General features: G+C 30.2%; 2 protein-coding genes, 2 long non-coding RNA genes and 1 pseudogene across 8 annotated transcripts; 2 read left to right on the top strand and 3 right to left on the bottom strand.

The window, feature by feature from the left end:
* Window positions 1–2,741: 2,741 nt before the first annotated feature.
* Window positions 2,742–4,479, top strand: LOC116185527 (annotated as a pseudogene).
* Window positions 3,626–3,978, bottom strand: LOC116185528. The gene is made up of 2 exons (XR_004150375.1): window positions 3,732–3,978; window positions 3,626–3,695 (listed from the first exon to the last, which is right to left on the bottom strand). It is a non-coding gene; the product is annotated as an uncharacterized LOC116185528 (long non-coding RNA).
* A 2,970-nt stretch (window positions 4,480–7,449) lies between the features above and the next one.
* LOC116185526 lies at window positions 7,450–7,817 on the bottom strand. Its single transcript, XR_004150374.1, has 2 exons — window positions 7,686–7,817; window positions 7,450–7,566 (listed from the first exon to the last, which is right to left on the bottom strand). It is a non-coding gene; the product is annotated as an uncharacterized LOC116185526 (long non-coding RNA).
* A 615-nt stretch (window positions 7,818–8,432) lies between these two features.
* LOC102677976 (phosphatidylinositol-glycan biosynthesis class X protein-like) lies at window positions 8,433–9,933 on the top strand. Its single transcript, XM_006614931.2, has 4 exons — window positions 8,433–8,634; window positions 9,027–9,153; window positions 9,298–9,606; window positions 9,693–9,933. Exons 1-4 carry the CDS (start codon window positions 8,507–8,509, stop codon window positions 9,843–9,845), a joined length of 717 nt encoding a protein of 238 aa, XP_006614994.1. The 5' UTR covers window positions 8,433–8,506; the 3' UTR covers window positions 9,846–9,933.
* Window positions 9,613–16,239, bottom strand: LOC102678118 (putative inorganic phosphate cotransporter). 5 transcript variants are annotated; one of them, XM_031510094.1, is made up of 8 exons: window positions 15,996–16,239; window positions 15,599–15,899; window positions 12,869–13,002; window positions 11,918–12,218; window positions 11,469–11,707; window positions 11,248–11,397; window positions 10,694–11,071; window positions 10,209–10,406 (listed from the first exon to the last, which is right to left on the bottom strand). In XM_031510094.1, the coding sequence occupies exons 2-8, from the start codon at window positions 15,675–15,677 to the stop codon at window positions 10,209–10,211; spliced, it is 1,479 nt and encodes a 492-aa protein (XP_031365954.1). In that variant the 5' UTR covers window positions 15,678–15,899; window positions 15,996–16,239. The 5 variants fall into 5 exon arrangements, with proteins under 5 accessions (XP_006614995.1, XP_031365954.1, XP_031365956.1 ...); XM_031510096.1 differs by having other exon boundaries at window positions 15,599–15,850; XM_031510095.1 differs by having other exon boundaries at window positions 16,044–16,239.
* Window positions 16,240–16,844: the final 605 nt, after the last annotated feature.

Below are 16,844 nucleotides of genomic sequence, written 5' to 3'. Positions count from 1 at the left end.
TCTCTCTCTCTCTCTCTCTCTCTCTCTCTCTCTCTCTCTCTCTCTCTTTCTCGATTTCGATTTTAGAGATAAAATCTTCGTTTAATTTTATTCGATCGAATAACGGTTGTTCTCCGCGTTATTTCGTATATCGTAAAATTTAATAATTTTAAACTCGAGAAACTCGAATTCGTCTATGAATAAATATTATATTTCGTTGTATTTCGAGTTTTAAGATAATTGAAATTAATGACATCGTCGCGATAATTAAAATTAAAAGTTTAAGTTTTTAAAAAATTACAATCAGAAATATCTCAATCATCTTACCAGGCGCACGAGGAAGCTCGACCTAGAATCTGTAAATGGAAACTGCTGTTCATTCGTTCTCCCCTTCCCCGACGAATAATATTTGTTTCCACTGTTCGAGTTTGAAGAACTGAATTGAAAAAAAAGGGAAAATATGTAATTTTTCTAATCCGTCTAATTCGCGTGATATATCGCTTCCAATCTTTCTCATACGTTTAATTTTTTTTATTACGATTTTCAGCAGGATATCCATCGTTTCGTCTTCGTAAATGATAATTTGAATTTTTTTTAATATCTATAATACGATAATTTCACAATTTCTACGTTCCTAAATATCGTTTGATTCGAATTTTTCATAAAAACTAAATATCATAACTCGTTACGATACAATAAATTATAAAATAATTTCTAATTATAAAAATAAAGATTAAAGATATAATTTTGATATAAATATAATAAATATGGACACAACGATATTTATGCGTGAAAACTAGAAGATTAAAACTGAAGTTTATAATTAAAAAGTAACGTCTGTCGAAAGTTCATGAATTTGGAATATCGTTGCGAAAAGTTGAAAACACAAGGGCGTTTGATCGCGTATTTAGATAATGGAAAGGCTGGAACGTTCGGTTCAAGCTCATTCGTATTATTCCGACGGCGTATCACCGCTGGTTCGATCCACTGACGACACGATATACCGACGTAGTAGTATATCCAATAATAGATCAGCCGTTTATCGTTTCGTTCGTATATCCATCCAACGATTTAAACTCGATCGATCTTATTTTTGATCGATAATTACGATCGTTACGAGCCAATGCAAATTTCAAGGTAATCGACCTTTCTTCACCTTTCTTACCGCTTTTGAAAAAGCCATTCCATATTATTTTCTTTTCTTATTACACGTCGACCGTTGAAATAAAGAGGTAATTAAGATAAGCTTGCCTCGGTATATTATTACGCGAATACAACGTTAAGACGTAACCAGTTGATGCATCGCATACAATAACGCTTTAAAATTATTGGAAAACGATTCGAAAGCGAGGAGAAACATAATTGTTTCTCGATTATTAATTAATCGAGAAACAATTTAAAAATATTATTTATATTTATATTTATATTTACACTCGCGTAAAGCGATTAATAACGGAGCCTATAATTCTGATCGACATGGCAATCGAATATAGGAACGTGCGAACAGTCAGAAATATCCGTCTTTGCCTGTCTATTAATATATCCGCCGTGCACTGAAATCACTCGTCTCTTGTGACATGTAGGTTCGTAGGAAATGCAAATAGAGTTTCTAGGACAAATTTTATTTTTTTTCCCCCGATAAGCTATAAAGGGAAATGGTCTCGCTCGAAACGTCCAGTTAACCGGAAAAATAATAAACGCGGTTTCAAGGATGAACGAAAAGTAAGCGTTTCCTCGCACTACCTACGTTTTTTCCATATATATGTCCAATCAACCACTAATCGCGAATTTAATCGACCACTTATTTCTTATTTTTTAAAATTACAGTAACAATTGATCAAGGAAATAACAAGATGTTTCGTTTCTTCTCTTATCGAAATAAACAACGGTAAAAAGGTTAAAAAATTTCTTCTTAAAAATTTCTATTAAATTTAAATTAATTTCTAATAAATCGATAAGAATCGTTCGAGTAACTCGATCGAAAGGACAATGACAATTCTTCTTGGCCAAATATCGAATCGTGGAGATCATCGACTGTCGAGCATTTATTTTGAAATCGTAACGTAACGATTCACACGGATCGTACGATCCATCATTGTTTCGGATCAATTAGGAAGTATACGGATACGTAGACAGTATCGGAATTCGAAATGTACGGAAATAGATCGGTTGCGCAACACGCTTGGTAAATTAAGATTGTGACGCGGGCGGATGCCATACCGATGTTTATTGCAAGACTTTTAAAACAACGCGCGTGAATATCGCGCGAAACGAAACGATGAATCCAAATATAAGAGGTCGTCGGAAAATGCGAATCGCCGACTCTCCTCTCAATAGCGGCCTTATTATACCCGAAATTTCTCTTCAAATTTGTCTCGATCTACGTTAAGCGTTACTTTCTTTTTTGGAAAAGGATCAGGTAAAAAAAGATCATCGATCGTACACCTAGCACATACGATACAATAAATTTATATTATTTATGTGATAAAAACAGAGACACTTATTGAGTACAAGTATATCCGATAAACTTCGACAAGGAATAAGCAGAGACCGATTATCGAGGAGAGTCATTCGTTTCCTGCTTTTCTTTATTTTTCGCGGGCATTTCTCGAAAAATACTTCGTTGATTATAAAATATAAATATCAAGATCAGTCTGAATTTCTTTCGACGTCGAATCGAACGATCTCTCGATCGATTTGCATTTACGATTTGCATTATTCATCGTATTTCTTTATTTCATTCGATTCAGATTAAGATATATACGCGGAAAGAAGGGAGGAGAGATGGGTGAAGTTGGTCAGTTTAGTCAATTAGTCGGCACGGCGCGTAACGGAAAAGGGAAAATGGTGGGGGGAGTCCGGCCAGTGGCGCGGCCGACAGCGAGATACGACAACTATATCGGGCTCCGTCGTGGCTTGATCGGCCCACGAGGAAGACGATCCCCGCTCATCGCTCTCGCTGACTCGCAAGGAATTTTGTTATCGAGCCACGAACCACGGTGAAAAGGGAGAGAGAAAGATCCCATAATCCCTGTTTTAAGGTAATCGTCCATCGAGGTGAGTGAGAAACAAATTATTTTCCATCGCGGAATCGATTCGTCTATGATCCGAATCGAGAATGGGGCTTCGACTCGAGACGAACAGCTTGGAATAGAGAGAGAGGGAGAGAGAGGGAGAGAAAGAGAAGGGAAGAGAATGCGATTCCTGGATCGTGGTATGCGGTATCGCGTTAAAGTCGGTCGTGCGCGAATGCGAGCGACAAACGGCGTGGAACGAGACGGCGAAGAAAGAGGCGGCGAGGTTTTTTAGTTGGGAGACGGGCACACGGCAGAGTGAGAGAGCGGGAGAGGCCGAATCTAGGGATTATTTCGGGATTGGCCAGAGATAAACCGGGCCAACATCGACCGAACGAAGTAAAACCACGAGTGAACGGAGCCTTGAGGTTTGACTCATCTTTCTCAACTCGAAAATTGGCTCCTTCCCAAAATTACGCACAACATCGTCGTAACGATGATCGAGTATTTCTATATTTCCGTTGTCTTCCCGATCTCCCTCTCCCTCTCCACCCCTTTCTTCTCTCTTCTTCGCTCGTTCGAAAACCTTCCGTTGTTCACATTTTCTTTTTTCTTTTTTCTTTTTTTACGTACAATCACGCGTATCCCAACCACGTGTATGGATCAATCGATCGATCGATTTTTTCGAAACGAGAAGTCGAACTCAAGCAAATGAAAATTTTATATTTCGACCGTTACGTCTCTGACTCGAGTTCAAAGTTCTTTGTTTTCTCTCTCTCTCTCTCGATTATCGCTAGAATATTCGAATTTATCTGGAAAATAAGAAACGAAGCATCTCGTACGATCGAAAGAAAATACATTAACCTCGTTGTACGATCTTTTTTATTACGGATATTTTTTTTTTTTCCAACTCTTCTTTTACTTAATTTACTATATAATTGTAAGAGTTGGTAAATCTAAAAAAAAAAAAAAAGAAAAAAAAGAAAAGAAACGACTTCGTCGCAAGAAATTTGACGCAAGGTCAGGCCGAGAGGCGAAATAGCGAAAGAATGCAGGTTCATAATCGTAGAATGGAAGTTGTTCGCGCGATAAACGGGAAACAATTTGGCTGCGAGACAAGAGGAACACCGGTGTTGCATTACGTCTGGTACGAAAAGGATGAACGCCAACCAGTGCCGACCCACTTGTTCCGATAGGCCTTACAGCCAATGCTCTATTCAATGCGCTATTTCGAAATAATTTTTTATAAATAAAAGAACATCCACCCCACTCGGAAGAAAATAATACGGCACATCTTTCTTTGTCGACCGTTCTATTTTTCTTTTTCTTTTTCTTTTTTTTTTTAATACGGCGCCCGATTCTTTTCACCGAGATAAAATTCATCGTGAAAACAGTTTAATAAACGATATTTATCGCTTGCAATAAAATAGCTTACTTCTAAAGATAGATATATATATTTCATTCGCGTCAGCATTCGCTTCGTGTTGACCAAAAAAAAAAAAATAAATAAATAAATTAAAATACGTTCCTTTTATTTATTGGTACTATTATTATTATATATATATATCGAATACAGGAAATTGATCATAATATCGTCATCGTTCCAGATGTCCGCGAAGCAGCTTTGATCGCTAAAATATATTTTAAGATATTTCGGAATGATATTTATTTTTTTATTCCGCATTCTCGTTCTTTTTAAATCGTGATATTAAATTTACGTAATGTTAGATTATATTTCTTCTATTATTTATTAATTAAATTATTAACATTATTAAAATATATATTTATCCTTTGGATAAATATATAAAATAGCTCGAATCGAGGGAAAATAGTAAAAAAATGATAAAATTTTCCTTATTTTGCAATTATAAAATATATATCTTTTCGTAACTTTTGAAAAAGTATATTTCGAATAATACTTGCATTATCTTTTTATTCATATAATAGAACACGTTATAACGAAAAAGAACGATTTCGAAGAATATAACAAATATTTCGAAGAATCGTGAGTCGTAAAACGCGTAAGATTTATAAGTATACGTATCTGTGAAAAAATTTTACATTCTTATTCGAGCGTTACACCGAACGATAGAAATAATGCGGCGATATCGCGGATTATGGCGCCAAATATGTGACAATGGCCGATGTCAGATGCCAAATATGTGATAGAACGATAGGTTAGGCGCCAAATATGCAAGAATACGTAAGTTGGAGCGCCAAATATGCGGACACGCGTAACACGCGAAGAAAGGAAACGGCAATCAATTTCGAATCGAATTAATTATTCCGAACTGAGGGATTTACTCTATATAAACTCTCTCTCTCTCTCTCTCTTTCCACGAATCTTTAGCATCGATTACAATTTGATAAGTGCGCAAATACATCGGAAGAAAAAAAATTGTTACGTAATAAACTTGTTTGCAAGTGACCAATTTGTTTCCAGGTTCCGGCACACCACCATCTTCGTTCGTTTCGTTTTGGCATTTCTTGTCCCACCTTCGTCATCTTGTACTTCGATTCTTGCTTAACCACCTCTTTCCGTAATGTTCTAGGGCTGACAGTAGCTATTTTCGTTTCTTAGCGACAATATACGTGTAGCGGATATGTACATTCTGCTTAAACCTACTCTATCCAAATGTTATGTACGTAAATCTCATCATAAACGGATTTATAATTTATAATATATCAAAGATATCTTTTATCGTTTCTTTCTTCTTTCTTGTATTCGCTTGCTTTACCTTTTAATTATTATTTTTTTCTTTTTATTTTTTTATGCTATTATTTATATGTTAAGATGGAAATATATATTTTTAGTATGTATAATATTGATTCGAAATTACGTTTTTTTATTAAAAAAAATTATAAAAATTATGAAAAAAAAAAGAATTCATCATTCATATAGGAAAAGAAAGAAAGAAAACGGAATCAAATGTATAAAATGTACATATTTTATAAATTATTTGTTCGTTACTTTATTTATAAATTAATTCTTTTTTTATTACGGAATACGCGTGATATTTTATGGAATTGTATCACGTGTTTTCTGAAATTATTAACCGAGGAAAGATCAGAGTGTTTGTTACGCCATCTAGCATTCTGTGATCGAAATATGTAAGCAAAATTAACCCTTCAAGGACGACATCGCTAATCTCTATTACTAAAACTCCATTTAATACAATACAATCGTAATTTTAAAACTGTTGCGTTCGCCAACAACTGTAAAAAAAATTTTCAAATTTGACTTCTTAAAACAAATCGCTACACGAAAAAGTGCATATCAAAGACTATAACAATTCCAATTTACAATCGATATTTGCACAAAGCTTATTTTATCTAGCTATCTATTTTAAAAAATACTAAAACGAGAATATCGATACATCCACTCTATGATTCTCACACATAAAATCTATGCTATTCTCATGCTTTAACTTTACGTGCCATTCTTTTAAAATCGATTGACGATGGAGATTATTGCGTAAAAAACAATAAAATTACATAAATGTTCATATAATCAAAAAAATACCGTTATTATAATTTAAGAGCAGGATTAATAATTATTAATTTTATTATCTTTAATCCATAATATGTAAGGAATATAATATCATTGTCACAAATTGTAATGGAATTAATTCTTGTCGATGGATTAAAACGTAATTCCACGGTCTAATACGCATAAAATATGAAAAATTCATAATTTGTTGTTATCCATCGCTGAAAAATTTTAATAAATATATCAACTATGGATCATCATATTCATCTTTCTCTTATCCAAATAACACCTGAATACGTAAGATCCTGGCAACAAACATTAAAATGATTGCATTAAAATAATAATACAATAACCTAACCTATTTTAAAAATTCATAATACGAACTAATGATAATTCTAATGATCAATTAGACGAATAAATAAGAAAATAATTATTCCTGAAAGAATTATTAATTATATCTAATAATATTCAACAAATAATTAAACGAACGTATATTAATGAAATATTAAATATAAAAAATAAAACAATAATTGTTAAATAAATATTACGAAATAGATAGTTCTTACACCTGAAGTAAGTGTTTAACCGTCTGGTTTCGACAACAAAATGACGCGAGCTATTTCGATGTCGAATTCTAAATTGGAAGGAGAGGGGAGATATATACTCGATGTCGAACGTGACACGAACGCGAATTATCAATTTCCCGGAAAGGCTGTATAAGAAATGTTTTCATGCTTTGGGACTTCATATGTAAAATCAAAACAAATACAGAAGTAACAATACACGAGTTAAATGTACGGATAACGCATTTAGAAAAGAAATATGTATATATATATAAGAATATATGTGAAATATGTGAATTGATTGTATTATATATGTAAAAAGAAAAATAAAGGAAATTTATAGTAATTATATTTTTATTTATATATTATATTTGTTAAAAAAAATAAAAAAACTTGCCACATCTGCATGAAAATTGTCGAATTATCTCTTAATTGTTGAAGTATGTAAGAATTATTACACTTTCAAAATTATCTCGCTTTCGAATCAAGCTTTTACAATCTGCACAAGATGTTTTGAATTCTGAAACAATAATGAGTAAATAAACTTGTATTGATTAAACAAGACTTTATAATCTATAATTAAGTTCAATAACCAATAATAAAATATCAAATCGATACAAATTTTATGTAATTACTCACTTTTGCCGGTAAAACGTAATTTGTCACGATTTTCAACAATGGATTAACACCATGCGCATTATGATGCGCACTGCATTCGTTTTGTCGCTAAGTCTTAGCGATTTTTTGATTGGCTGAAGCATTACTATTATTTATTTCATGCAAAAATTAAAATACAATATTTATATTTTAATCATAAATTTCTATACTTTAAAGTTTATACTGATTAAAAATGTAATAAGAATAAATTATTATAATTAATTTAATTTAAAAATTATCCAATATAAAAAATTAAAATGTAAAATTGAACGTTTAAAATAAAAAAATTAAAAAAAAATTTGTCAACGTAATCTACAATATATTCAAAACATAAAAAAAAAATACACAAATACATATAAATATATATATTAGTTTCATTATTTTTAAAGATCATTCTATCAAAATTTAAAATTATAAAATAAATTAGTAAATTAAGGAAGGATTTTTTTTTTGATTTGGTATTTTCAAAATAAAAAACATTTAATAAATTATAAAATAAATTTCAAGCTATGCATCAATCGATAATTAAAATTAAAATTGAAAACGTAATGAATTCTTCTTTAAGTAATATATAAGTATTTGCTAAATGTATAAATATGTACATATACATGAATAAGTTGTACTTGAATATTATATACGCATATTAAAATTATGATTTCTAAAATTTGATATAAATCTTAAAAATGAATATAAAAATGTTCACGTAATGTTCAAAAAGTTATATATCAGTGACATCTATCAATTTCTTATAAAAGTAAAATATATTATCTTGAAATGCATCAATTACATATTATATTTAAAAAATGACATTAAATTGTGCCAAACAATATTTTATACAAATTATTTTATTTTACACACTAATTTTATTGGTAAATTGCGACGAATTAGAAGCTCGTATTTCGTTAAATGTAGAAGGAACAGGATTTCATAGGTTATGTATATCAAAATACATATATATACATATATAGTAAGAATCTCTGTTATTCAAATTAATAAATAATTTATAACGATCATTAATGTAAGAATTTAAGAATATAATTAATTTCTGTATATAATATTTGTATATATAATATTCTATATAATTAATAATGTATTATTAAATTTATAATTTTCATATCATATTTAAACGAAGAAATTTAAGAATTTTAATTGTTAATTACATTTATATAAATATATTTTATCATAAATAAAAGTATATTTGATACATAAAATTTACATATTAACAGAAAGTATATATTTAGAAGATATAGATTTAAATACCGATAATTTATAAAAATTTATTAAATATTTTACTTTATTTTTAACAAAAAATTTTATTTACAGAAATTTAATATATCAAATATATATCAATCAATTCATAGAGGATTGTTACATTATCCTTTATTTGCAACTTCCATCTGCTTTATATGTTGATGTTAATGAATTAAATCATTTAAGAAGACTTGGAATTGTAAGTAGAATAATTTTTAATAATTTAATAAATCATTACAATATATATATGAAATTATTTTAATTCAAGTTTTATATCTTATATTATTATCTTTTTTAATAAGCATAAAATATTTTTTATATTTTTTATATTCAACCATTTCAGAGCACAGCATGTTCTAGCGGAGAAACCAATGTCGAATTATTCACTGAAAAAGCACAAATACAAAATATAAGTATTTGTTCACGTTTAACTAATATAGAAAATATCTTAAAACTCCCAGTACATCAACGTTATCGATATGCTAGTGTAAATGATAAATACATAAATATTAGCTTACCAGATCCAAAGTTGTTATTAGGCTGTAGAAAAAGACTCAAAGAATACAGAATTTCTAAAATTGATTTGTGTTCTCCATGCGTAGATATCGTACCTAAATGGAGAGAGATTCCATACGTGATGTTAAATAATAAAGTATATAAGAATATCAAAAATATATCTTATTTATATAACTTTATAAATAGAAATTTGTTGGAATTTTTAATTAATCTTTTTTACAGGATATGGAAAATGAATGGACAATTCCAATTGGTGAAACAACTATGTTACCTCTGGTAACTTATACAACATTGTTATTAACAATATTATGTACAATATTTCTTATACATACAATTTGGAAATCTATGCCTAGACAACATCTTAAGAGAGAATAACATATCTTAATTAAATATGTTGATGTATTATGATCATTTGTACTTTTATAGTAACAAATTTTTCTAAACTTGCATAAATACGTTCATACGTATTGTTCTTTAATTTAATAAATATTAAATATAATATTTATATATAACATAAATATTTATATACAATGCACATTTAAAAATCATATGCATTTACAAATAAAATAATGATACATTTTTCATATGTATTCACAAATAAAATAATGAAAATGATGATATTGAATTGTTCGATCACAGCATTTATAATACATTTTATTAGTAGTTATGATAAATATTTATACTGTCTGGCATCATGGTAACACCATCACGATTCTTTTTCTATAAAAAGTCATCTTTTCAATATTCTTTTTTTTGTACATTTCCATTCTCCACCGATGATTCGTTCGTAGAATTCATAGCGATATCTTTCTGTTTTTCTACAGGATCATTCCATGCTTGAATTTTACATGTACCAAAGACGATAAAAATTAAATTTCCAACGAAATATATTACACTCGTTAAAAAGAATACATTTCTCCATTCTTCAACATTAGTCTGAAAATTTAAAAATAATAAAAATTAATACATTTTATATTTTCACATTTATTATTTCGAATTATATTATTCAATTCTAATGTATTATATTACTCGTCAATATCGAGATATAATTCGCGTAACGTATTTCTTTTTTCATTTGTTGTATAAACAATATATGTATTATTCGAGAAATCAATGTTGAAAATATATCGTTTTATTAAATTTTCATATAATTTAGATATACGAATAATAAGTACATAAATTTTTTTAAAATAATAAGTACATAAATAATATATTATACATACCTTATCATGAACGATAACACCGACGATTAATGGAGCCAAAATACTAAAAATATTCGCTACGGTATTTATGATACCCATCAATGGTCCGGCAAAATTTGGACTAAGATCCATATGATTGACGTTGTGTCCACAATAAATAGCAACATTGCTAGTAACAGCAATTACCAAAATTGCCACTGCTATTTCAGAATGCTCTTTGTCAACATATCCAAGACCTATTAATGCGAGCGCTGGTACCCATTCACCGAACGTATTGCAAATCTTTCTCGATGCTTGAACAGTGAGGATATTTCGTTTGATAAGTAGATCCGAAATAAAGCTAACGGGAAAACTAAATAGCCAGGCTGTGAAGTATGGAAGTGCGCTCATAAGACCATTCTGAAACACGATAAAAAGTATACGAATTAATTCGAAGATTTATAATATAAATTTTTACTCGTGTTCTTTAATTATTATCAATAAAGCAAAAGATGTATAATTTAATTACGTATAGGAACCATAATCAATAAATTAAAATTAAAAATTATATATCGAACAATTTATCTTTTACTTACTTCTTTAATGTTAACCTTAAATACTGCTTGAAAATACGATGGGATTTTCGTTAAAAGCATCCAGAAACCCCAAGTGTGAGCAGATTGAGTAGCCATTAATGCCCACATTGGACGACTCTTAAGTATTTTGATCCAAGGAGTCGATAATTTCTGGAAAAATATATATATCATTAAATGTATATGCGATGATATCATATTTCGAATATATCAAATATTCTTACTTCTTCCGTTTCTATCATTCCAAGACTACTCTCGATATATTGTTTTTCATCTTGAGGTATATTTGGATGTTCGGCCGGTGACTCGTAACCAATGAAAAAGAACAAAAGACTGGAAACGATAGTTATGCTGCCCCAAACGTAAAAACAACTGGGCCATCCCCAAGGAGAAGCAGCCAATAGACCCGTACTCAGTAAACAAGTTACATTTCCGATCCAACCTCCGGCATACACGAATGTTGCTGTAATAAAATATACAATAAAATTTAACCAAAATTTAACAAAAATTATTATTCTATTTTTTTCATTCTCTTTTATTCTATTCAAAATAAAATAGATTCATAATTCTATCGAAAATGATAAAAATTGTAAATATTTTACTTATTTTCGAATTGGAAGATTAACAATAATAATCAAAATACTACCATATATATTTCATACTCCATACTCACATATTCTTCCTCTTTCTTCCATGGGTGCCCATTTTGAGAGCAATGCATGAAGACATGGAAGAACAGTGCCTTGAAATACACCGGCGATCACTCTAGTAACGCAAAACGCTTCCCATCCCGCGTTTTCGGCAAGCACGGGAATTAAAAGCGTTACGAAACCGCACGCGAATTGTGCTAGTGAGAAAAGTTTATGAGCTCCCCAACGTTGCGCCACCATGCTGCCAATGATTTGCGTGCACACGTATCCCCAAAAAAAGGAACTCTGAATTACATCCTTGACCTTTTCGTCCCATGAAAATTGCTTGAAACATAAAGAAACAATCCAAAGTTGGAAAAAATAATTTTCAAAAATGAAAGATAAAAATTTATTTTATCATCAATGGCAATCGTTTATTTCGACAATTTATTTCATGCTCAAATCTATTCATAATTGATAGAGTGATCGAGATAAAAAATAATAAGTGTTGAGTTATTACAAATTTAGTTTCATCTACAAAGTTTTTTTACGTTGGACAGTAGATCATGATTAAAATACGTACGTACATCTTCTAGTAGTACGGATACGTGATAGATACGTACAGTGAAAAAAAGATCACTTTTCGATACCGTAAGCATCATTTTTAAGAAGAAACTTATCGAATACGAAAATGAGGATCGCGTCAATCGCAATTCGTATGCATTTGCGAACATATTTTATATTAGAAGTAAGAAGAGATAGATATTATAAAAATAGTCTTATCGATCGATGATGCATTTTAAGATCTTTCGTTTACTTAAGATACGATAAAAAAAATGATGCATTTAAATAGATATATATCGAAAAAGATTGTTAAAACCATACGTGAAGTAAAACCATACGTGATATATATTATACAATTATTCTGGAATAATTAACAAATGGACAACGAATACGAATGGTAAGCAGACTCAAAAATGAGAAAATAATCATACTGGAAAAGCAGGATTTGCAGTGGAAGCATTGGTCATAGCTTCTAGCGTCACCGATGTGGTCACCCTAATGGCATAGCAACAGAAGAAACCCAAAGCCATCAAAATGCCCTGCGTGTGTCTACATCCATACGATGCTGTAAATTATAAATTAAAACGTTTATTAAAACAGATTATTATAAAATTAATTAGAAAATCGTTTATTCCTTTAGACGTTAAATATATATGTAAAAGTAAAATATTGTGATATTTATAATGTTTTATCAAAAAGCAAATGGCACAACGTACATATTGCCACGATTAATCATCGTATATTCTCGTTGAACCGAGGATGATTAAGATTAACGACAAACAAGATTACATACATAAGATTTGTGAGTTAGAAGTTTCCTAAAATTGAAAAAAACTTAATATCTTTCGAAATTTTCTTCTCGACTTTTTCACCTTTTCCACCGTTGTAATCGACATCGATTAAATTATTTTAAACACAACAGTTTTATCACAAGTTTAACTTTTAAAATAATCTATGTACATCTATTTTTGTACACTCGTGTTAAAATATTCGAATATATCTTTTGTTTAAAAAAAAAAGTTTATGCGATGAAAATACGAAATAAATGTTTTATTTAAATTTTATAATAAATATCGAAATAATACGAATAACGATTATCACTATAGATTATTCTAATGTCTGAAATAACATACAAATATATCGAGGAAAAAAAAAATCATTCCAAGAAATTGATTCTAATCTTAAAGCAGATATATGACAAGATCGATTTTTATTTTAGACACACAAGAGAATTGAACGCATCGTTACTCGAATAATAAAAACTTAGGAAACGTGGAAAACGATAAATATTTCTGCAGATCATTCATGGAATTCCCCTTGTTACGAAAAAATTCTAAAAATTCGTGATACGGTATTTATATAATTCCAATTTAATTTGTTTACTTATTATTCTTAGACTCAAACAATAATACAAAAAATCGAAGAAATAAATTTTTTTTCTCTCATTAATGCTTTAATAATGGTTAGTGATTAATCATGCGAATAGTGTGAATTATGCATGAGCATTAAATACGCGATATCTGTGTGTGTATATATATATATATATGATACATTTTTTCTTTATAAAAAAAAAAAAAATAATATTGTTCTATATAAGAACATATCAAATAAAGATAATTATTATATAAATCACGATAAATGTCTTTGAAACAACTTTATAAAAATTTAGAAAGTTGTAGTCTCGAAGGATAAAATGTTGAAAGTTTTAAAGATATTCGCTTGCACGTGCTTTTCACGCGGTCTATCATCGCACGCGCGATTACACTTATTCACAACATTTCGATGTCGTAACATGATTCTTTTTTAAATTCTTTTCTATTTTTTTTTTTTTTTTTTTTTTTTTTTTTTTTTTTCTTATTTATTTTGTTCTCTCGTAAGAAATCGAAATAAAAAACGAGTTACACATATTTATCTGAGAAAAAGATATTATCTGTCTTTTAACAACAGTTTTTTATTAAACTTTTGATTGATCGAAATTGAACTTTATTTACGAATTCAGAGATTTCGAGATAGAAATAGAGAAAGCTTCGTTCGAATTATAGATACATCTTATACATTCTTCTGTTTCAAAATTATTTGTATTAATCAATAGATAATTTAATATCGTATCTAAATGATACATGTTGCATGTTTTAAATCGTGATTTATATCTGTCGGTAGCTTATTCGATAATGTTATCGTGCAATCGAATCGCAACCGTTTTAAAAATGATGATACGATTTACAAGCTTCGAAAGCTAAACACTCGAAGCGAGACGGCGTTGCATTTTATATTTCTCGCGCAACGCTCGGGATCTCGAACAATGCGGAGAGAATGCGGACGAGTATTCGTTCATTCCACATTTCTAGGACATCGCGAGAAATCTGACATTGACGAGCATGTTGCCGTCATGTCTTGGAATTCGTAACGATTCGTCACGTATTTATGCCACGCACGTTGCACAAAACACACTGGACGTTCTTAAACGTCCTCGTAATTAAACCAACATTTAATATATCCTCGGCCAGAATTTATAAATGATCGCGAAAATACGATATATCGATTTCTTCAATGAAACGACTCTCTTCTTACTTTCATGCGTGCGAAAAAGTGTACAAAAATATTTTCTGTATTTCGTGCACGAAAATTATTCCATCTATCGAAGCGAATATCCACGAGACGAGGCGAGAATCCGAATAAATAATTTTCATCCGGTTAATCGATAAAAAGAGAGAAAATATATTTAAAAAATGACGATAAACGAACGTTTGATCTCGAAAGACGAAATCGTACGAAAGGGATGCGAGGAAAATCCGTTGATGAATGTGGATGAAATAATTGCGCGAGGGAGCGGGAGAAAACACGTGAGAAACGCGATCTTATAAACGAGGGCAAACGTCACCGATCTTTGCACAAGCCGCGACAAATCAAATTTATATTCGATCGATAATCGCGATTTATCGCAATTTTCGTCCGGTTTTATCTCTTCAAACGATCTTATTATCGAAAATATCTTATACTTGTATCTCTATCTACGTAACGATGTTTCCAACGTGTTGTTTCCGAAATTGTATCCGAAAATTACGTACGATCGTGTTCCTTTATTCGACTCGATAACTCGATCACGTGATATTTATAAATGAAACGAGCGGATAAATAAAGAGAATAAAAAAAAAAGGTACCTTTAGGCTTAGACACAGGTGTCTGTATCCGTTCCGAGATGGAAACGATGGACACCCTTTTCGTCATACGGAAAGTCATGTTTATTAACCAATCGATATCCGAACGTGTACACAAGTTGTAAGGTAGCGTCGTCACAAAGTAACAAAGTAAATCGCAAAAAAGACACTACGATCCCTCGATCGATCGATCGTGGTTTTATAGTCCATCACCGAAAAGAGTTTCTCCCACTCTTATTTTTCAACTTGCACGTTCTGCATGCGTATACACAGACAATAGTATATTATCACGTTTCTCCCTTATCTAATTGAAAAATTTTATATATTATATATATATGTGTGTATGTATGCAATGTATATATTATATATATATATATGTATATAATAGATATTTCAAAACATTATTTATATTACCATAATAATTAGAAAATATCTAACAAAAAGGAACGAATGTTTCAAGGAAGAACAATTTATGGAGAGATTTCATGGATTGATAGAATGATAGAACGGTATTGACAAAGCGAATGTTACGATACGAGAGTCAATATTCTTGATTACGCACTACGTTTGACTAAGCACTTTTCGCTTTTTACTTTTTACTTTTCGAAACAATATTATCGATATTATCGAATCAATTTTAATTACGCGAATCGAACACGTTTCGATAATATCTACATATAATTCGAATCACGATTTTTCTCAAACCGTTTCGTTACGTTTCACAAACCGGACTGAACCTCCTACCCCTACCCTTGTTGACTCGTTACAAGTTTTATTCCATTTCATTCCTATAATTATTATCTTAACCAATAATTGTTTATCGCAATAACAAGTGCAATGAACCATCGAACATAACCGTTCTTTCGCGATATAAATACAATAAATGGAAACAATGTATTTATTCATCGGAATGAAGATGTAATAGAGCAAAAATCGAGTTGTTAAAAACGAAAAATTTTGCATTTATATGTACATAAAATATATGCATCTTTATTCTTTTTTAAAAGATATATGTACATCGATTCGAACGTATTAATATCAAGCGTAAAAATTCCAGAAATTCTCGCACATGTATCAAATTGTAAATATCATACACATTACTCTGTACATACACTGTATACGTATATAGAATAAAATTGTGGATACAATAACATGCGTAATCCATCATCTGATCGAATGATGGATCGAACGAGATGGGTACACAGTACCTATATTAAATGATATTGAATGATAATTGAATGAATCTAAT

Source organism: Apis dorsata, unplaced genomic scaffold (genome assembly GCF_000469605.1).
Source record: "Apis dorsata unplaced genomic scaffold, Apis dorsata 1.3 scaffold_200, whole genome shotgun sequence".
Classification (NCBI taxonomy): Eukaryota; Metazoa; Arthropoda; class Insecta; order Hymenoptera; family Apidae; genus Apis; species Apis dorsata.
This window is presented reverse-complemented; position numbering and strand designations above follow the sequence as displayed.

Coding starts and splice junctions, on each gene's coding strand:
- LOC102677976 (XM_006614931.2), top strand. CDS start 8,507: ATGACATTAAATTGTGCCAAACAATATTTTATACAAATTATTTTATTT. Junction 8,635..9,026: donor GAAGGAACAGGATTTCATAG/GTTATGTATATC, acceptor TTTTATTTACAG/AAATTTAATATATCAAATAT. Junction 9,154..9,297: donor ATTTAAGAAGACTTGGAATT/GTAAGTAGAATA, acceptor CAACCATTTCAG/AGCACAGCATGTTCTAGCGG.
- LOC102678118 (XM_031510094.1), bottom strand. CDS start 15,677: ATGACTTTCCGTATGACGAAAAGGGTGTCCATCGTTTCCATCTCGGAA. Junction 12,219..12,868: donor CTGCAAATCCTGCTTTTCCA/GTATGATTATTT, acceptor TTATGTTTCAAG/CAATTTTCATGGGACGAAAA. Junction 11,072..11,247: donor TTAAGGTTAACATTAAAGAA/GTAAGTAAAAGA, acceptor ATCGTGTTTCAG/AATGGTCTTATGAGCGCACT.